Here is a 21,363-nt window from a genome sequence, read left to right on the forward strand (position 1 = left end):
GGAATGAATCTCATGGCCTGTGCCATGTTCACAGGCATGCTGGGACCACAGGGCTGCCCATCGGGACGTTGGTGTGACCTCTGCTCCCTTCTTCTCTTTTCAGGCTATGAAGAGACCCTGATGCGCCTCGCTGCCATCCTGGCCAAGCATTTTGCTGACTCGAGGATTGTGGGCACGGGTAAAGCTGCACTTCTCTGCTCTGGGGTGATGATGTTTCAGGTTTGGCTGGTCCCACTGCTGGTGGCTCACCAGACTTCTGTTGGGATCTACCTGCTGAATCTGCTGAGTGCTTTATGCCTTCATGTACAAAGAGAGGCTGGGCACTGCCCTTGTCTGGTGTGTCCTGCTTATTCCAGTGTTAGATACATGACTTGGGGTACCCTTTTGAGAGCAGGACTTACGTACCAACTACTTGCATCTCAAATCTGGGGTTAATTAGCTGCCTGAGCACAGGCACACTTTCCCCATCAGCTGGGACAGCAAACCTCTTTAAGTGTGGGTCAGTCCCTCCTTGCCTCTGGTGCTCAGGTGCTCCCTGGCATGCTGCATGTCCTGGGGCACCTGGCATAGTTCCTTTTCATTCCTCCACAGACATCCGGGACTCCCTGATGCAGGCGTTGGCCAGCTATGTCTGCTACCCCCACTCACTACGTGCTGTAGAAAGGATCCCAGAAGAGCAGTAAGTGCTGCCCTGCCTGTTCCCAGGGAGCTGGGGCAGGGCTGGGGAGGTGGCAAGGCTCGATGGGGGAGCAGGTGGGCTACCAAGCACTGCCGAGGGTCCAGGAGCTGCAGCAGGGTGCTGGAGTTGGTTTGGGGAGCCTCCTATCACCCTTATACCAGTGGCTTGGCTCTGTTCCAGCTCCATGTGTCCTACTGTGGGTTCTATTTAATCCCCTGTTCCCAGACCCTTTGTGACTGACCTATGTCTTTCATCTGGCAGGCGGATCTCCATGATGAAGAACCTTCTGGCTCCCTATGAGCAGCGACCCTGGGCACAGACCAACTGGATCCTCGTCAGGCTGTGGCGGGTGAACATCCTGTGTCCCTGCCCCGTCTGGGGCTGGTTGGACTCTCAGCATTTTGCTTTCCAGTAGCAGCAAAACCCAACTGTTTTCCAGCCTCTAAGATCTTTCCTTACCTCTTTTACCAGGGCTGTGGCTTTGGGTACAGATACACACGGCTCCCACACCTGCTGAAAACCAAGCCTGAGGATGCCAGCCTCCCCAGCCTGCAGAGTGAGTGGGCAGGGGATTGACACTCGGGATTAGGATGGGCGGTGAGGGAGGACTGGCCTCTTCCCTAGCAGCTGTCCCTACTGCGGGCCCAGCCAGCTGGTGAGGTGGTTGCTGAAGCAGGGGGATCCTGGTCAAATAGTCAGGCCTGACCTTTGCAGCCAGAGTTTCCTTTCCTGGACATCCCCAGTCTCTCTGCACTGGCCTGTTTTGCCTGCTGGGTGGTGGGTTAGATCCATCACAAGGAGGGGTTCTGCCCTTCAGGGGAGAGGAGAGAGGCCCAGGGCTGCATCCTTAACCAGAGCTTTACCCCAAAATGTAAACCTGGGAGAAGGCTCTCTGGTGTCTGCATCAAGCAGCTGCTGCGGGGAAGAGTTAACAAGGGTGCCAAGCAGTTGGGACCGTGTGAGAGGGAGTGGGTGCCCAAGAAGGCAGGGTACTGGAGAAGTTTGCAAACAGGGAGTGTTTTAACCAGGCATCTCGGAACCTGGCAGAGCCTGTCCTGCCTTTGGCAAAGCAATTTGTTTCTCAGCACTGTCACCAAAATGGGTTTCTTGGCTCTGTTGTGGCTGAGAAAGACGTGGGGAGGAAAAGGTACCTTTCTTGAGCTGAAGAACACGTTCCCAGCTTCACCCTTGCAGAGTCTGGGCCTGTCCATGTACGTTCCTGACCCCTCTCTGCTGTGGAAAAGGCTTTGTGCCAGACTTTGCTCCTGGAGAGCTGCCCGGGGATGGGGGACAGGGGTTGCTGCAGCCTGACATGGGCAGGTGGCATGTGGAGGTGTGTGCTAATCCTGTCCAGTGGGGAGAGCTGCCTGCTGTTGCTAGTTTCCAGAGTAAGTTTGTTTGACCCTCTCTTGTCTGGTGAAGTAGCTTTAGAGAGCTCCCTCCTTCCCCTCTTCTGTCTAGAGAGACCTTTCTGTCTAGAGAGACCCTGATCACTTTTCTGTTACATCCTGGGGAGATACCAGGGGACCAGTGCCCACATGGCAGTCTCCAAGGCTGCATCATGGACCTGCTCTTGCACCCGTTTTATCAGGCCTACCTCTGGGGGTCAGAGCCCTGCCAGAGCCCTCTCATCCTTGGAGGATGATGGGGAAGCCCTGGTACACATGCAGGAGGGACCTCATGGCTGTCCCCTCACCATCCTACCACACAAGCAAGCCCCCAGGTGGCTGCCACTGTGGGGCAGTGACCGAGCTCACCCTATCCTGGGGAGCTCTGGGGCTGGAGCGAAGTTCCTCAGCTTTCGAGGCCTCTCTCCATCCATCCCCAGATGGCTCCGCACAGTCTGAGTCCAGAGTGGGCTGGGCTGGCCACTGGGATTGCTATTTTAAGGCGCAACCAAATCAATAATGAATGCTGATTTAATTGAAGAAGGTCATGGGACTCAGAGGTGTCCTTGAGATGCTGCCTGGGGGAGGAGGAGGAGACGGCCCCCCCGCCTTCCCACCCATCAGTCTTCACCTTGTTACAATTTGAGCATTGGCAGGGACAACAGGACAAACTGCTGAGCTGAGAGAAATCCCTGTTTTGTCTGGGTCTGCTTCTGCAGGCCAGTCTAAAGCGACTTTGGGCAAATGCCTCTCCTCTGATCCTCCAGCCTTGTGCTGCTTTGGGGATGCTTCCTTGGAGGACTCTGCACAGGTGGCAAAGGTGGGCTGGTGCTGCCTCGCAATATCCATGAAACACACAGAGCACAGACCCCCTACTCTCCTACGCTGTCTTTTGCCCGTGCTCACCGATGGTGGGCAACAAGATGGCTGCCTGGGTTAGCCCAGGGAGTGGGAGAGGCTCAGAAAGGCTGTGTGTGTTCTTGCCTGCTCCCTGAGTTGTTCCTTACCCCCACTGGCACCAAACAGCTCTCGTGCAAGCAGGGCTTTGCCTCCAGTTTGGCTCCTGAGAGCAGACAGGGGCTCTGTTCAGAGGCGGGGGCTGTTCTGGTTGGCGGCTGCTGTAGGAACTTGTTTTGCTTTCATCATGGCTTGTAGGCAAGGCTGGGTGCTGTTACGGCACGCATGTGGTGAGAAGCAGCAGTGGCCCCGTGCCAGGCCCAGCCTGTTCTGCTTTTACCGAGCTGCAAGGTGGCTTCAGGTTGCAGCACAGGGCTTCTCTGCCTCAGGCCTTCTGCCCACGCGTCCATCAGGCAGTGGAGGGTAGGTGGGTGGGACCGTGAGATTATCTAGCTGACCTGTTGTGCAGCGTGGGACAGAATTCACCCACATCCCCTTCCCAAGTCCAGGAAATTGCCTAAACTAAAGCAGTCTTTCAGGAAGAAATCCTGTCTCAATCTGACAACAGCAAAAGCATCAGCTGGTGGTGGTTGCACTGTCCAGGCCCTTCTGATGGTGGTTCCTCACCCTCAGAAATAAATCCATCTCTTTTTCCTGATAGGAGTGTACCTAACCTCATCTGTCTTCTGCTGCTGCTGCTCTGCCTTTCTCTGCTGGGTTAAACTCTGTGCATTACAACATTTTATTCTTCAGAAGTGTTTGTGCACCAGGTTAATTCACTTCTTGGTCGTTTTTAACAGTGAAAAGAAAGTGCAGCCTCTATGTCTTATTCAGGAAGGGGTTTTGCTTTTCTGTGAGTCTTGGTGTTCACCCTTCCCATGTTTTTAGCAGCCCCAGAGTTGCCAGTGTCATGCTGGCTAAAAACACCTCCTTGATCTGCTGGTCACAGAGCCAAAACATGCATTAGCCTGTTTGCCAGCACTTTGCTCTGGAGGCATGCGCGAGTCCCAGGTGCACGCTGGGGTGTCCTGGTGCCTTGCACTCGACCTTATTGATATCTCATACCCTGAATGCAACTTGCTTTCCTTCTGCCTCACCCTGCAACATCCCCTTTGGTCCTCTCTAAATACATCTTTGCATGGGTGCAGTTTACCAGCGACGCAGATCGCTGCGTCCCCAGCTTACCTCTTTCACTGCTATTTCATCAGTCCATCAGGCACAACCGCCGAGTGGCAGCTATGTCACACTTACATCTGGATCCTTTTGAAAACTCAGATTAGTGTTGGGTGGAACTGCTTTGCTTCTGAATCTGGTCCGTTTTGGGCTTTCCTCCCCTGTGCTCCCAGCTCTGCTGTAAATGCTGCAGTGTCCAAAGTCTCACAAACAGCCCTGTTCTAAATCTTCCTGGGTCATTAGCAAACTATAAAGTACGTAATTATCTTCCTGTGATGGAAGTATGTGACCCTGCTTCTTTACAGTAATCTAGTAGGAGCACTTATTGAAGGCTTCCACTTTGTCTGCTTTATTAATTTTTAACTCTATCTATTAATGGGCCTGTGCTACCGTTGGACTTTCTCCCAGTGCTACATTTTTAATAATTCTACCAGAATTTTTTCCTATAGTCAAAGAAACTTTGCGCGTAGCATGGTTAGTCATGGATGTTTCTTTTATGTCTTCCCCTTCTATTACCCCTTTTCTCCTTGTTTTCATCAACCACTGGCTATGTTTGATTATGTTCACTTTACCTTTCACATTTTAACTTACGTCTTTGCTTCATCCTGGTCTCAGTGAACCCTTTAACCCAGTGCTTGCTCTAGCACTGGGGCTTTCTGGCTGCCTAATAACCTTCTTAAAGAAGTCTGGTTTTATTCACCATTCCCCCCCCACCTAGGTTTTTTTTTTTCCCTGTGACTATTTTGCTTATATTTTTGCAGGGAAGTTTCTGTTGTGGAAACATCAGATATATCTATAACCGCTTGAGGCCATCCTCTGTTGCCCACATTAAATGTATTGAGGTCATAATTTCTGGCCTTGGAAACCCACTGATTTCTGTTCCAGTGACTGATCTTTATCTGTCATAATGAAGGCCAAGCCAAGATTTAATAGCTTTTGTATTAGGGAGTTACAAGTTTTAGAAACACTAATAACATACTATTGCCAGGATCAAGAAAGTAACCACATCAGTGAGTATCCACAGATTCCCTATGAAATTGTGTCCCTGTCGGAAACAGCACACAGGCTGTGTCATTACCCTGGAGGGCAGTCGTAACCGAGACGTGAAGGAGGTGGGTGGAAATGCCTCAGCAAAGGTGAACATCTTGCAAATGAAGATGAACACAGCACCAGGGCTAGGTTTCTGGATACCACTAATGACTGCCCAGTGGAGAACCTCATCTGGGAACCCACAGCAAGAGCAGCTTCATCCCTTGCATATTCCAGGGCTAATTCCTTATGTTGCTTTCAGAGAGTAGCAGTGATTGCAGCGTCTTTAGATTCAGAATCCTCTTGGGAGCAATAAAAGCCAAGGAAGTCCACTGTTTCCAGGTGTTAGCCTAAAACCTTAAAAAAAGCCTACATAACTGTGGAGAAGTTTGACGAGAGGCACCACTTGTAAATGCTTTTATAGACTGGCACAGTCTTTGCCAGCAGCAGGGAAAGCATTTAAGAACCTAGAATTGGAGGTTTGGAGCAATTTCACACCACTTATTGGATAAAGACCATGAGGAAATAGTCATTGGCTAAAAATCAGGATAAAGCAAGTTATTACAAGTGTAAGAGCATCCTTCAAAAAGCCAAAGCTGCCTTCAGATGAGGTAGAGTTTGGCCGGGCGATTCATTTTGAGATCTGTCCTGACTTGAAATGTTGGTAAAAGAGGCTTTGGCGACAGACCAACAGGACAACCCACAGAGCTCATCTGCAAGGAGCGGTGATCCTTGCCTAGAAGTGCTTTGGTACTTGAAGGCTGGAAGAAGGCTAATATATCAGCAATTTTAGTAAGAAGTACTTTTTACGTGTTGAGGGAGGGCTGGGGAAAAGAAGACACAGAAAACTTAACCCTACAAAAGGACCTTCCAATTCTGAATGACTGCAAGAGAAAACGTAGATGGAATTCAGCATCGACAGATGTAGAGTGGTGAACGTGAAGGGAAAATGTGATTAAAAATCAGTGGGCTGCAAGCTGAGCATAATCCTTAGAGACAAGGTTGCAGGGCGGGATCCCCAGGACCTGTCTATGCAGCCTTCTGAGGAAAGAGCCACGGTATTTCAGGTGTGACCTCCCCAGGGCCAAGCAGAGGGGTAACACCTCCCCTTGATCTCCTGAGCACATCCTCCTACCATCACCTCTTTGTTGTAGCGAGAGCCCTCACCTGTCCCCTGTTCAAGTTGGTATCCTACAAAACCCCTTTAATGGTGCCCAGACCGTTGTTTCCCAGCCAGGACTGGTATTTGGGGTCATTCTTTCCCAGATGCAGAATTTTCTCCTTGTTGAATATGATCAGGTTTTTTTGTCCTCAGGTTTCTCAGGGTGCCTCTAGCATGTCAGACTAAGCCCCTTGCTTAGTGTCACCTGCTAATTTGATAAGGGTGTGCTGTGCCCCATTGTCCATCACAGACAGAGAAGACAATGAGGTGGGCTCTGATGCTGACTCCTGGGCTTCTCCACTTGCACCTGGTGACCAGCAAGTTCCTGAGGATCTTGAGCTGTAATTCTTACAAAAGGGTTATCCTTGGGCTGTCATCCTCGTGTAACTTTTTGGAAAATATCAGCTTAATGCCTAGTCAAAGGAACAAATTACACAAAACCAATTATAAGGAAAGGAAAACAGAACAAAACCAAAACCACATTATGCCTTTGTGCAAATCTGCCACATGCTTGTGGTTTGGATGTTGCGTATGCTTCTGATTCCACCTCTCCAAAGAAAATCTGGGAGAACCAGCAAGGCTCAGGGAGGGATGGTGAAGGGGACAAAGATGTGACAGTTTCTCTATGAGAAACTGCGCAGGCTGGGGCTGTTCCCATTCAAAAGACTGTCATAAAGGTCTGAAATCGTGGCTAGGTGGAGGAGGTGACCACAGAGCAGCAGCTCTCTGTTTCTCCTGCCAGAAGGAGGGGGCTGCAAAGAATAAATATCAAGTAAAGCAAGTAGGAGCTGAGCTCAAATCCAAATTCCTCCTGCCGCACGCAACTGAGCTGTGGAACATTCAATGCTAAGAGCTTACACAGTTTCAGGGGACCCTGGACAAGAAATCCACTGAGGATCACTGAATACATGAAAAGGACGTCTGGCTTGGGCAGTCCCTGAGCCACATGTAGCCAAGGGCTGGGCAAGTACTTGTGGGTGGGTGTAAGACATCGAAGACATCTGTGGTGATGAAATCCCTCCCAAAGATGTGCTTTTAGGCAGGATCAAAGCCAGGGCACTGGCCTGCCCGGAGTGATTATGCACCATGGGACATCAGCGCACATCCTCCATAACAACAGAAGCTCATGGCAATTATTAGTGGGTATTTACAGAATAATTTATCCTGTTCTCATTTGAGCTGACGGTCTCCTGCCATCCCCCTCGGGCTAGAAATCTGCCTGTAGTTAGGCCTCACTTCTCAATCCCTAGGGATGTGATGGAGGTCGCCTCATGTTCCCTGTTTTGAGCAGGCTCCCACCCCGAAGACCTTCTGCAGTCACAGCACGGCTGTGCCAGTGCCGCCAGAGTTTCCACCTGCTTTTACTTACTAACAGCTTCTAGTAGAAGGAAACATAGTTGGATATTTTTATTTTTCTTATACGTGGTAAATCTGTTTTTTCTCCAAGCCTTGAATTTTAGTCTGTAGTTTCAACTCTGGTAACCTTCCTGGTGAGAAGCATCCATCCTATTCATACCCCCTTTCTTTCCCTGCCTGTGCGCGGGGACCAGTGCCTCACACAGCCCTGACTCTGTGTTTCCCAGCTGCTGGGTCTGACCCCATCTGTGCTCTTGATAGTGAAAAAGCCTAGAGGTGAGATGCTGCGTACTACAGGGACATGTCTTTGCTCAGGCTGACCCTGGCTGGGGAGTGTGGGCAGCCCTGCCTGAGCCTGCCGAGGGCAGAGCTGGCCCCAACTCCATGCAGAAGCCTCTCAGCAGTGAGATTTGCTAGGTACCTTCATCCCCAGACACGGGCAGGCAGGCATGGCCACATGAGGCCAGGGGTGGCCGTGCTGGCTCCAGGCAGCTGCCACGCTGCTATCAGGAGCAATTAATGCTGAGCTGACCATGGGCCTCTGCAGAGTTGAGCAGGAGGGATGCTAAGCTGCAGGGCAGCACTCCCATGCACGTGGGCAGCAACAAGCACGCAGGGCTCTTCCCTGGTTAATTCAGGCTGGCATTGAAAAAAAGTGCTTGAAGGCCCAACAGGTGAGATCTCTGCTCGTAACAGTCCTTGTCCCCCACCCATGGCTGTTCCGGGACCAGGTCACTGAAGCTGTCGCTGTCTGGTTTCAGAGCCGTGTCCCTCCACCTTGCTGCAGCGGCACATGGCAGACCTGCTCCGCAGCGACCGTGACCTGGCCCCCAGCTTTCTCAACAGCGTCCTCAACCAGCTGAACTGGGCTTTCTCCGAGTTCATTGGCATGATTCAGGAGGTGAGTGTGCTGCCCGGGGCTGCAGGGTCTGGCCCTTCTCCTGCACACAGCAAGGTTCAAGACATGACTCTTGGGGTTGGGAGTGCAGCAATTGCTTGGCACACTTGGGAGCCAAGCTGGGCTGGGGGACACAGCCCTCCTTTTGGAAAGGGGCACCTTGTGAAGCTGTCTCCATTGCTTGGCAGATCCAGCAGGCAGCAGAGCGCTTGGAGAGGAACTTTGTGGATAGCCGCCAGCTGAAGGTGTGCGCCACCTGCTTTGACCTGTCGGTGAGCTTGCTCAGGGTGCTAGAAATGACCGTCACGCTGGCACCAGAGATCTTTCTCGACTGGAATCGCCCGTCATCGGAGCTGCTGCTTCGGCGGCTCGCCCAGGTATCATCCTTCCACAAGGTGTGAAGAAGCGTCCTCTGAAAGGGCGTGGGGGGCCCTCTGCCCTCTCTCCAGGTGTGCTGTGAAGTGGGGGCTCCTGCTGCAAACGCTGTAGTACTTAAGGCTGTTATGGCAAACCCAGCTGCTGCAGAACAAGTGGTGCTCCCTAAAATCACTACATAACTGCTCGCCTCCTTTGCAACTGGTCTGGCCACAGCTGATTTCTACCTCTACGAGGAGAGAGGATGATAGCCCTTAAATCTGCCTTCAGAGGAGCTATGGCCAGTGTCTTCTACCCAGTAAATGCTGAATGCTCCTGTGACAAGCAATGCCATGAAATCCAGAGTTGAGGTGTGGTACATCTTAGCAAGAGCTGTCGACAGTATAGCTGGCTTCACAGGGAACATGCCCCAACGTTTGCGCAGGTATCTTGGTCCTTTGTCCCTCAGTCCTAAACTATGATACCAAACGTCTCCACTTCCCTGCCAGGGTGACTGGGACAGCCCTATTGCAACCAAAAACACCCTTTAGGCTCCAGTAAATTAGTTTCTGTTCTAAAGCATGAGCAACCCTGGAAAGCCCTGAGGACATGCAGCTGCTCCTGTGGAAGTCAGCCTGGTGGAGAACAGTCATGTATACCTTACCTATACCACAAGGGTTGGGTTGCTCCAAAGGGTGAGACACAGGGCTCTGAATAGATGAGGCAAGGAAAGACACAGTGGGGTCTAGTACAGCAGTCTAGACTTGAGGGAAGTGCTCAGCCTGGGATCCCAGGGTTTTCCCTGTGCAAGGAGGAAAGCAAGGGGCACTTAGCAGGTGCTTTAGGCAAGCTGGGGAATAGGCAGCAGAGTGCAGGGTCCTTGAGCATCCCACTCACATCCTGGTACTGCCACGAAGCTGTGCCCCACCGTTGAACATGCCCACAGAGGGGTGCAGGGTTCTCCTCTTTGTGCATGAGGGTGATGGGAAGAGGGATGCTGTGTCTGAGAGCCAGTGCACAGCTTGCAGCGGTTGTGTCAAGCCTGGAGTGGTCCCTGCTCATCCCATTGGGGGGTTGGGTGAGAGCTAATGGTGGCTAAGTGTCTTTGCAGTTGATTCTTTCTGTGCTGGTCATAGGCAGAAATCTCTGCCTGTGGTAATGCTCTGTCAAACAGAGAAGCAGATTGATCTCTGCACTCATCCTGTGCTTCAGGGCTGGTAGGTCTGTCCTGCTGCCAGCTCCAGGCAGGGCAGGACCTGGACTGTGCTTCACCCCACTGACACTGCTTTTGCCCAGCAGCAGCTTCCAGCTTGCTCTTCACGGGCTGTGGCTGTCCCGGGGACTGTAGCTTCTGCTTGCCAAGAGCTTTTATCCACAGAAGTAGCTTGGCATCTGTAGGTGGGATTCAGATTTTGGTGGAAGACGCTGAGATTCAGGTGTCTTGACCTTAGACTGACTCTTCCCTGGGAGGTGTGGGCCTGGTACAACCACTGTGGTATGGTGCCACCTCCCTCTGTGCCAGGGCCAAGCTAGGACTGTGCTGCGAGCCTCCCCTTGTGCATCCTCCAGCTCCCAGGTACGAAGCCCGAGCTATAAGGACATGCTGCCCCAAAGCATGCCCTTTGGATGCTGCTCACAGGAAGGCCCATCCAGAAAATACAAACCCTCTGTGATTTTTCCCTATGCAGCTCTTGAACCAGGTGCTGAACCGTGTGACGGCTGAAAGGAACTTGTTTGACAGAGTGGTCAACCTCCGCCTGCCAGGTGAGTCCATGCGTTAACTCTCTGTCCCTCTCCGTTGAAAACATGCCAGAGGCATGCCCCTGGGGAGCGGGGGATGGCTTGTGCTGAAGGTCGGTGCAGAGATGTATGGGATCAGACCTCAGGCCTGCCATGTCCCTGGCTGGGAAGCCAGTCTGGTGCCACCGACTGCCATGGAAGTGCTGTCTTCAGAAGACATGTGAATCCTCCAGACAGACCTGAGCTTTGATGCTCTTCCTAGGCCCTTAGCCTCTGCCTGCCTAGCAGGTCTGGTTCCCTCCAGAACCTCTGTCCTCATGAGGCAGCTGGTGGTCTGGCTGTCCATGGTGGAAACGGCAGTTGTGCTGTGCTTGGAAGGGGATGCCTTGCTAGGTACTGATTTGGCACAGGTTAGGTGGGAGCTGTTTGAAAGGCTCAAAGCCCTGGACAGATTGCAGTTTAGGTAGCAAACTTGGTTGCTGGGCTCTGCATCAAGTAAAGGTTGCACTGAATTGCTGGGGGAAGCCGTTCCCACCAACATCAGCCCTCTTCCTCATGGAGGTGACTGTAGGCAGCTGAGTTGTGCCTGTTAGCTCCAGGTGCTGTTGTGGGCAACCTGCATTTCCCATACAGCAGCTGGATTTTCCTGCCTGCTTAGGAGGGGACAGACCACCTTCTCTTGAGGCTTGGAAGAGGCAGGCATGCTCCATCGTGAGGGCAGTGCCTGAGTCCGGGGTTTACATTGGTGGGGAAGACTCCTCTGTCCTCAGTGAAACCCGTGGCCCCACCAGAGAGCCCAAGTCACGGTCCCTACCTCCTGGACTGCTCTGCCACCAAGTCTGGAAGTAACAGTGCAGCCTGCTCTGCCTGTCGTGGTGGCAGTGGCTCTATCTTTCTTTTTTGCTTCTGTAGGGCTGGAGAGTGTGGACCATTACCCAATCCTTGTGGCTGTGACGGGGATACTGGTCCGGCTGCTTGTGGACACTGATGTTCAGGGGTGAGTGGCTTTTGATTTCCAAAACACAGAGTTGCCACATGTGGCATTGCTTTGGGTGCTGCAGAAGTCAGTGCTATGGGAGGTGTTGTGGGAGTGACATGGGTGCATGGGGACCAAAGTAAGGCAAGGCAGATGTGCACAGGGGGAGCAGAAGCCAGGGAGCTCCGTGCCCCTGCAGCAGCTGCATCCCAGTGCTACTGTGCTACTGCTGGGTGCAAAATACCTTCCTGTGGTGCAGGAAAGCTCTTGTGAGAGGTGGCTATGAGGTGCTGTACCAACCCTGCATGTGCACCTTCCTCCCCAGGATGGGGTCTGGTGCTCTGTGCAACAGGACAGCTGCTGTCGGAGGTTGTGAGCACCGCACGTAAAAGAGCTGTGCTGATGCAGCCATGCAGGCAAAGTGCTGTGACGCACAGCTATGGATGCAAGGGAGGTCATTAGAGCTGCTTCGTTCTGGACACATCTTGGGGAGGCATCAAAATGTGTGCAGAGCTCTCTGGCTGCCCAGACCTCTGGCAAAAGAGCGAGACAAATTGCCCAGGCACTTATGTGATGCTGACTTTCGGATGAAGCAAATCTTTTTGTCTTTATGGTAACCAGCTCTTCAGAGAGAGAGCTCGGGGGGAATGATGCGGCCGGGCAAAGCCACAGCTGACCTAGTGGTTTACGTGTGCCTGTGCCTGCTTGTCCTGAAAACAGGCTCATGCTGATATCCTCTGCAGCCCTGCCTTTTCTCTTGCCCAGTGTCATTCGTAGGTGTCTTGCCCAGCCACTGTGCCCTGTAGGATGCTGAAGGAGATGGGGCTCTTCTGTCTGCACTGCAAATCCTGCTTGTTTTCGCATTTGGAGAACATGATAGTCTCTGGCTTTGTGGAGAGCAGAGCCCCATCTGGCCGAGCAGCTCAGCCCTGCAGCCAGTCTTTCAGCGTCTTCTCTCAAGGACTCAGAGATGTACAGTAATATATCTAATTATATCCTGCCTTCCGTGGCTGCTGCACCAGTCTCACAGCCCCAAGTGTGACAGTGCCAAGAGCTTAGCACAAGGTCATTGATCCGTGGCCTTTCTGGACTGTGAACGGGGGTGGATTTTGCTCACCCCCAGAATCCTGCTCTGTAGAAAGGGCGAATGTCATGAATTTGACACCACGACTCAACACTTCTTCCTAGAGGGAAGGGGGGAAGTGATAAAGCAGTTCCCTGCATGCCAGGCAGGGTGAGAAGTCTTCCCCTGGCTCCCTGTCCCTTGAACATCTGTCCCACTCCAGGTCGCTCATAGAGCCAGAGAGGGGAAGGGATAAAGCTCTTTCTCTGACCCTCAGTTCATCAGACTCTGAAGAACTCTGTGAAGATGGTGGTGTGATGAAAATCGCAGCATTCCCAGCCTACAGGGAGTCCTGGGGTGACAAAAAGCTTCCAGACTCTGTCTCCTTTACCTGAAAAGCCAGTTGTGCTTTGGGTTAGGGAAACCCAGACAGCCGGTGTCAAAGGGACTGTACATCACCAAGTGGCACTGCCACCAGCATCCTCCACGCCTTGGGCAGCAGTGGGCTGCATGGTCACAAACCAGAGGTGTCCACAGGTATCCTGTGGTGTGCAGTTGGGAAGTGGCAAGTCTCTGACTGAGCATCAAGGGCTTTGTAGTCACCTCCTTGGGCAGTGGAAAGCAGAAATAAATATGAAATGGGGGAGTAATGTGGGCAAAGCCTGATATCCTTATGGTGGACCTAGCTGAGCAGGAGAAGCATGAGGTAAAACAGGAGGCAGTCTAGGGAAAAATGTCTATAAAGCAAAACGCTTCCACGTGATTTTGCAAAGCCCTGCAATAAATCCAAGGTTTGATAAGTCGCTGATCTGTAAAAGGCAAGCAAACATTGCAGGGGAGCCGTTGAGTTCAATCAAGCCAAAAGAACCAAGGCTGAGTGGCTTGGGGACCTTCTACTGCTACCTGAGCGGAGGGGATGGGCATCCTGATGGCAGGGATCAGCGTGGCATAGGCAGGGTACCTGACATGGAAGGGAACACTGAGCTGCCCACCCTCTTTGCAGCACTCCAAATTGAGGACCAGGGTGCGGGTGTTGTAACCCACTTACGGAATGGTTCTGCTCTGTGCAGGCACGTTCGAAAACAGCAAACAGGGACAGGGTGGAGAAAAACAGTAGATGTGAGAGGAAACGCAGAGGCTTTTCTGCTGTCTTTGTGTTCCTTCAGGTTTCAGTCCTGGTTTGATCCTGTGTGCAAGTCTCAGCACCATCGCCGCAGGGTGCTGTAGGACTGGGAGGTGCAGCTGGGGTGAGCAGAGGGATCTCCTCCCCACAGTCACCCAAAAAACAGGGAGATGGTACAGGTCAACAAAGGCTGGCCCAGAGCAGGGCAATGGGAAGCACCCATCTCCAAGTGCATGAGTAAGAGGATGGTCCGTGGAATGGAAAAGGAGAATTCAAACCTTCCTCGGGTCTGTACAGTCCCATGGGAGATGGTTGCCATGGCTCGTATTGCTACAGGAGGTAACTGAAGAGATTTAAAGGATCCCATATGTAACCAGGCTTTCTAGAGCAGGCTCAAGAGAAGATACGTTTCCTTTTTCCTTCTTCCCTTTTTCTCAGTGCAGCGAGCAGGATAACAAGATGGGCTTTTTTCCTTCCTCAGAAGCACTCTGCCCAGGCGGTGCTGGAAGCAAGTAGAATTCTCTTCCAGGTCCCATTTGCAACTCCCAGATTGCCAGAAATCACTAACAGAGAGAGATTATCTGACCCACATTTTCATGTAGGACCTTCTGTGTGGGAATTGCCCAGGACACCAGCTGTTACCCTGACTGGTTCCCTGTGAGGAGGCTCTGCACCAGAGGATGAGAACGGGGGACCAGACCCTTGGTGACTGCCTTGGCTTGGCTGTGGTTTTTCTGGTTGCTTCTAACCCAGCAAGCTGACGCTGTGCCAGGCGCTTGATTGGAAGGTGCTGCAAGTTTTGCTCTGGGACAGAGAGGACAGGTTCAACTCGAGGTGGAGGAATGAGGTCCCATTTACAGGGCCAAAATGTTCCAGCATGGAAGGGTAGGAATAAGGAGAGCTGGGGCTCTGCCAACTCATCCAGCTGCATTATCAGGATGCAGTCAGATGCCTCGGCTGCTCCTTGCCCAGCACAGGACGCTCAGCCAGGCATCAAGTCCTCTTGCTATGGCCTTCTGGCACCAAACAGAGCCATTAAGCACAACGAAAGGGAATGTTGCCTAGGCTGGGATGTGATGAGACAGTTGATAGATCATACGCCTTAGTCCCTGGATGGAGCAGGCTGTGATTTTGCGAGAGAAAAAAAATGCATCTCCTCGTCGGGTCCGGCAGGATGGCTGGTGCTGCTCATGGTGAACCAACGCTTCAGTGCCCACCTCATTTGGGCTTACTGATGTTAAGTGGTCTAGTCCCCATCCATGGGGGTATTTAAAAGCCAGACAGACGAGGTGCTTATGGACATGGTTTAGTGGTGGGATGGCAGGGTGAAGTTAACGGCTGGACTTGATGATCTTAAAGGTCTTTTCCAACCCAAGTGATTCTGTGATTCTATGATCTTTGAAAGGCCTCCACAAGTCACTTACCACAACTCCCAAATGCTTGCTGGGGGGCTGGAGGATGGAAAGGAAAACCTTACGCTGATATCTGGAGTGGCTCAACTTCCTCGCAGGATGTAACAACCCTTGCAAACGGGCAGGGGAGTATTAGTGCAGGGCACAGATGGGGAGGCAGCTGGCAAAAATTGGGATCCCTCAGCAGAGGGTCTTCTGATTCCCACAACAGGAGCAGTGTTTCCCAGCAGAGAAGGGCTTGCTGGGAGGGAGCTAAACCTCATCACCAGGGCAGCCTGGCGCAGGGGGGCTGGGCTGTCTCACCAACAGGCAACAGTTCCTTGTTTTAAAACTATTTTGGCCTCTGCAGTGGTGTTTTGGCACTGCTCAGGCCTCCTGAGGTGCTGCCCCCTCCCAGCCCTCGGGTCTGACAGTTGTCAGGCAGAGCCTTCATTGTGGGGAGCCTCAGCACCTGGCAGGGCTGAGGAGGCAGGGATGCCCTATGCTGCCTGCTTGCCAGGACCTGATGACTGAGCCTTGGTTTTGTGGGAAGGAGAGAGAGGGCAGGATCTGGAAGGGTGAGCCAGAAGCTGGGCTGAATCGTTGGGCCCGTGCCCGAGACCCTGGCTGCCTTCAGCCAGTATCATCCCCCCATTTGTCTGCTAAATAATTGAGCAGATTTTCTATTAAGCCTTCTTTGGAGTGAGCTAATGGAGCAGCATTGGCCAGAGCTTGTGTAAGGATCCTGGTGAGAGCAAGCGGCAGGAAGAGTGGCAAGGCCCAACGGTGAGGCTCTTGGTTCCCTGCATGTAAGGGAATGTTGTAATTAGGACCGGGCATATAGGTTGGAAAAGGCTTTGTGGAAAGCAAGTGCCCATCCCAGAGTGGAGATGAGCTGTGTTGCCCTGGGGCTCGGCTGCTGCTCCGCTCCTTGGGCTTTCCCCATGCCCTGTGGACACCATCCACTCAGAGGCAAGGGGGCAAGGCCATGCAGACGTTCCCCAGCCCTGCCCACAGCTGATGCTCTCAGTGTGAGTCCAGAGGGTTAGGACACATACATGGAGCCAGCAACTTGTCTGTGACGTAACTGTGTAAGACCTGGGACTTCTGCCCAAAAGATGGAGAGGACAGAGGGAAGAGCACCGTTGTAACCAGAAACGTGGCGCTACCAGCCAGCAGAGCATAGGACGGGGATCCTGGGCCAGAAACAACCAGGCTGTGCCAGTGGGATGCTGAGCACGAGCCAGCAGGACCAGCCAGCCAGGAGGAGCAGCACTGGGCTGACGTGATGTTGGGGTAATTCTGGCTGGATCTCCACACTCTTCTCCTTTGCACAGCACAGCTGGATGCAGAGGGATGGAGGCAGAAGGGAGGAGGCAGAGAGGTTCCCTGGGCAGAAGTAACACCTTGGTGAGCAGGAAGGTGAGAAAGCATGAGGCCAGGTGGGGGAGGCAGGCTAAGCAGGCTCTGTTCGTTTTGGTGTCACCTCCACTGGAAATGTCACAGAAGATTCCAGTCTGCAGGTTTTTAAGTGATTGCTGGTCACTTAAACTCTAATGCCCCTTCAACACACACTGATGAGCGAGCTGTGGTGGAAGGAGGTGCAGGAGTAGACATTTCATGGACCACTCAGTCTAAAGGAGTCCTTGCTACCTTGCCTTAAAAACTCAGAAAATGAGTGGTACGCAAGTCTTGCAGTACATAATGTATCGGGGTGGGTGTGAGCCAGGGCATGGAGGAGTGACTAGCACAGGCCTAGGTTTCATGGTTAAAAAAGGAATCTGGCCTTACTGATCTTACAGTTTTTACAAGCTGCCAGCTCTAAAAGCTGTGCCCTGAGCACTGGGACTGCCAAGGCTGGGATCTCCATCCCCTCAGGACTGTCAGGCACACACTGGGTGACAGGAGCAAGCATTGTGGTGGTCAGCACCAGCCTTCACTGCTTTGAGCTCTTTAGAAAACCGTGACTGTTGTAAGGAAAGGATCCAGGTCCAACCGTGTACACTGTGTCCAGCCCCAGCAGCAGGACTGGTGTTCAGCATGCCCACGTTGCGCTGGCTGAGGTGTGAAGGGCCAGAGGAGACAGGAGCCAGCACTGGAGGCTGGTCCCCAAAGCCAGTCCCTGCGTGTCAGGGATGCCGTGCTTTGTGCTGACCTGTTACTTTACCCTGAGGAGTCAAGGAGCAGGAGGCCAGTTTGGCAGTGAGCCGGTGCTGTAATGGTGCAGATGGCTGCTGAGAGAGGATGATGTATTCCTCAGGGACCATCCATTACGTTTCCCAACTCCTGCCTGTCAGGGAGGCTGTGCTCGTGGCTATGTTTTTCCTTGATGAGATGATTTGCCTTTCAGGCTGCTTAATGAACTGTGTCAATAGTTCAAACCGCCTTGCCTTGCTCATTGGAGCAGCGATGTGGTGCGGGGTCCTTTCCCAGCATCAGAAAGGTATGAAATGCAGCAACAGGATTTTCTTGGGTGAAGACAGCAGGGAGCCCTTGGGAGCAACATGGATACGAACCTCAGATGTGCTGTCCCCAGCATAGCAGGGCTCAGCCTTCCTGCAGGGATAGGAGAGTTGCAGACAGGCTAGAAGAGCTCTCCTTGGCTTCTCGAGGCTGGAATAGCCCCAGAGAAGCCTTCAGGAGCTTTTCTTACACTGCAGTTGGCCTGAAATTTCCACAAGCCTCAGTCATTAGCCTAGCTGAGGATGCAGATTTGCAGGAGCACTAATGCCCAGGAAGCTGATGTTAGCACCAGGGAGGGGGAAGGTTCGCGAGGAGATGGCGACAGAAGAGCAGTGGGGTAGGTAACATCCACTCTGGGTGCTGGACCCTGGAGCAACATTTCACCTTTCTTTCAGAGGAAGACATGGTATTTAGATGCAACACGTGCTCTAGCATGGGCTCAGCACCATCTCGGCAGGCGCGGGCCACGCTCGCGGTAGTGCCCTTGCTGGGTTTGAACCTGGGCCCTCTTGGTGGTGTCTCCTTTCTTTCCCAGATGTTCCCATCCCAGTCTGGAGAAGAGGAGGCTGAGGGGAGACCTTATCACCTTCTACAACTACCTGAAAGGAGGGTGTAGGGAGGTGGGGGTCAGTATCTTCTCCCTGGTAACGGGCAATAGGACAAGGGGAAATGGTCTGAAGCTGTGCCAGGGGAGGTTTAGACTGGACATTAGGAAAAATTTTTTCAATGAAAGGGTTGTCAGGCATTGGAACGGGCTGCCCAGGGAAGTGGTTGAGTCCCCATCCCTGGAGGTATTTAAAAGATATGTAGATGTGGCGCTTAGGGACATGGTTTAGTGGTGGGATGGCAGTGTTTGTTAGGTTAACGGTTGGACTTGATGATCTTAAAGGTCTTTTCCAACCTAAATGATTCTATGATTCTAACTCACCCCATTCAAACTATTCTTGCCAGGGTGCAAAGCCAGGGTGCAAAAACTCTGCATTGCCTCAGCTCCATCCTCGAGGGGCAGGGTGCCATGCACCTATCCACCCAACACCAAAGCACCTCGCCACCCCCCCGACAGCACCCTGGCATGCCTGGCTTAGAGTCCCGGGCTCGTCAGGAGTGCTGTGCTAACATGAGGTGACAGGGCCCACAGCAGCAGGCACATGGGCAGGGAGGGCACAGGCCAGCGGGGCCTGTCACTCCGCATCCTGTCGCTTTCACCAGCCACTGAGCCGCAGCTGCAGGGCACGTGGCAGCAGGGGACATATCGCATGAAGCTTCACACAAGGTCAGTGTCAGGCAGGGCATTGGGTGGCTGTAGTTGTCTCAGGATAGATGCTCTCCCAAACGCTCTCCTCTCCTTGGATGGATGGGGAGATTCTGACAAGCACTTTGGGCATGGTTGACTTTTTTTCAGGGAAAAAAGCTGCTTGTTTCCTGGCTGAAAAAGTTGAAGGACAGGCACTAGAGGTGTCCTGATGCGCCAGGGACCTTCCCCTCCCATGGCCACAGGGCTGCCAGCAGCTCATGGGGCAGGGGTGCACAGCTGTGGAAGGCTGTGGGTTGGGAGCAAGATTTGCAAAATGTCCTGGTCCCTGTTTTTGGATTGTGTCTGAACTGCGCTCCTGCCTGCAGGGTGGCCCCAGCATCCCCCCCGCTGCAGGTGACAGCCACGTGCTCCTGCTCTGGCCATGGAGGGGGGAAAGGTGGGAGGACATCCTTACCCCTCTGTGGGATCACACAGGCATTTTGGGGAGAGGGACAGAGCTGCTCCCTGCGCCAGGGTGATGCAAGGCTGGACCTTGGGGAAAGCACTGCAGGCACCTCACCTGAGATGCCCTCTATCCCCAGAAAGTGCTGGGACTCAGCCAAAGACTGGGCCAGCCTGACCCCGAGTGGGTCTCCCCCAGGTGCCTCTCCCCCACATCTAAATGCTGCTCATCCCTATGGAGGTCTGGATGTGCCCTTGTGACAGTTGGCGCTGCTCCCTCCCCAGCTCCCAGGCGTCACTGGAGACCTGCCCTGCTGGGGACCAGCCACTGGACACTCCTCTCCCACCATCCCGAGGCCACCAGCTCCATCTCAGCACATTTAACCCCCTCACCAAGGCCAACCTAATGCCATTTGATGGGAACAGAGGCTGTGAGCCCAGTGCGAATCGCCTGGCTCCCTGTGTTGGGCCAGTGGGGATCCAGGGCTCCCTCAGACCCTCTGCGCCCATGGGACATGGGGTGGCTCCGTGACGCTGCCCTGCAAGGGCAAGGAGACACTCAGACCAGTGTGAGCTTAAAAAAATAGGCATTTTTATTCCAATGTAACTAGAGAATTACGACCCAAGAGAGGAGAGGATTACTCACATTTATCGATAGGCTTATTAGATTACTGCCTAAATAGCTGTGCTTTAGCAGCGCGTTTGTCCGCCTCAAGGAGAAGCAGCAAAGGAGGGTGGTGCATCTGAGACCTCATCGTCCTTGGTGGCACGGGGAGCTCTGAGCAATGCAGGCTGGGGCGCTCTATCGCATCACCTAGTCCCGCCTTAACTATTTACAGCTTCTCAGGAGGCAAAAGCTTGTGATGTTTGCTTGGCTGCATGGCTGGTCAGGCACCGAGCTCCATCCCTCCTAGGTGGGGTCACGTTTGGGGATGGGGCACATACCCCCTCCTTACGATGGGGTCACGCTCCCCCTGCTCCCAGCCACACCATGCTGATGGGGACTGGCATGAGCTGGAGAGGACAGTGGCACCACCATCCCTGGGAGCCCTGGCACAAACAAGGACAGTATCCCACTTTTCACTGCTGTTCCTTGGCCTGGGGATCCGTGGCAGTGGCACCAGGTTGGGTCTTGCGTGCCTGGGGACGTGGCAGACTGCCAGCCCCAGTGTCACCATTAGGGAGTTTGGCTGCCTGAATGAAGTGGGGCTTCTTCAGGTGTGCTGGGTTCATCAGCATTAGCCTTGTGCTAACGAGGCTGTTGCCAGTGGCTTGCACGAGGAGCTCTTGCTGGGCACCAATGTGCTCCTGGCCCAAAACCACCCAGGGGCTCGTGGCTGAAGCAGTTGCGGGTGATGCCAATCACCCTCGCGGGTTGCAGTTAAGGCCAAATAATCCCGCTTCTAGCAGTGATAGAGAACAGCTCTTGGAGAACAGCTCTCTTCCCAGCTCCCTCCCTCCTGCCCTGCTATGACACGATGGGGGTGTCCGAAAAGACGGAGCTGATGGACTCCGAGTCCGACTTGAGCTGCAGGACCTTGGGGTGCTTGGCGTCAGAGAAGTCCTCGCCGAGGGCCAGGCGGATCTTGCCATTCTGCGTCTCCCTGACAGGCTCGAGGAAGACCACATGCTTGTTGGCGCTGACTTTGCGGTTTGGCCCATCAGTGGTGGGGGGAGTGGTGCTGAGGATGGAGGACTGAGCACTGCACTCCTGCGGAGGGCTGAGAGGAGCTGGCTTCTTGCAGCAGCTCAGACAGGGACAGGGCGTGAGGTACAAGTAAATGAGCACGAGCAGCAGGCTCACGATGCAGCCCAGCAGGGTCGTGAGGCCGGTGCTGAAGGTCTCCCCCTCTGGCTTGGGGTAGTGGACCGTCACATTGACTTCGCACAGCCTGCTGAAATTGTGGGGGCTGTTGATGGCCAAGCCCACGTAGACCCCTGAGTGCCAGGGCTTCGCCACTGCAATCTTCAGGCT

At 53.3% G+C, this 21,363-nt stretch overlaps 2 protein-coding genes across 2 annotated transcripts in view; one reads left to right on the forward strand and one right to left on the reverse strand.

Annotated features, from left to right (window-relative positions):
* The window catches only part of RNF123 (ring finger protein 123), a 47,844-nt gene extending 27,924 nt beyond the window's left edge, over window positions 1-19,920 (forward strand). The window contains exons 28-35 of the mRNA XM_035901571.1: window positions 592-679; window positions 941-1,028; window positions 1,151-1,235; window positions 8,446-8,585; window positions 8,771-8,959; window positions 10,625-10,700; window positions 11,589-11,673; window positions 19,674-19,920. Coding sequence (XP_035757464.1) covers window positions 592-679; window positions 941-1,028; window positions 1,151-1,235; window positions 8,446-8,585; window positions 8,771-8,959; window positions 10,625-10,700; window positions 11,589-11,673; window positions 19,674-19,920 — 998 coding nt within the window. The remainder of the gene's footprint in view (window positions 1-591; window positions 680-940; window positions 1,029-1,150; window positions 1,236-8,445; window positions 8,586-8,770; window positions 8,960-10,624; window positions 10,701-11,588; window positions 11,674-19,673) is intronic.
* Window positions 19,921-20,856: 936 nt separating this feature from the next.
* Window positions 20,857-21,363, reverse strand: part of AMIGO3 (adhesion molecule with Ig like domain 3) — a 1,511-nt gene continuing 1,004 nt past the window's right edge. Inside the window, 1 exon segment of the mRNA XM_035901587.1 lies at window positions 20,857-21,363. This exon segment is cut by the window's right edge and continues 113 nt beyond it. Coding sequence (XP_035757480.1) covers window positions 20,857-21,363 — 507 coding nt within the window.

This window comes from Egretta garzetta, unplaced genomic scaffold (assembly GCF_000687185.1).
Source record: "Egretta garzetta isolate BGI_Z169 unplaced genomic scaffold, ASM68718v1 scaffold1141, whole genome shotgun sequence".
NCBI classification, from domain to species: Eukaryota; Metazoa; Chordata; class Aves; order Pelecaniformes; family Ardeidae; genus Egretta; species Egretta garzetta.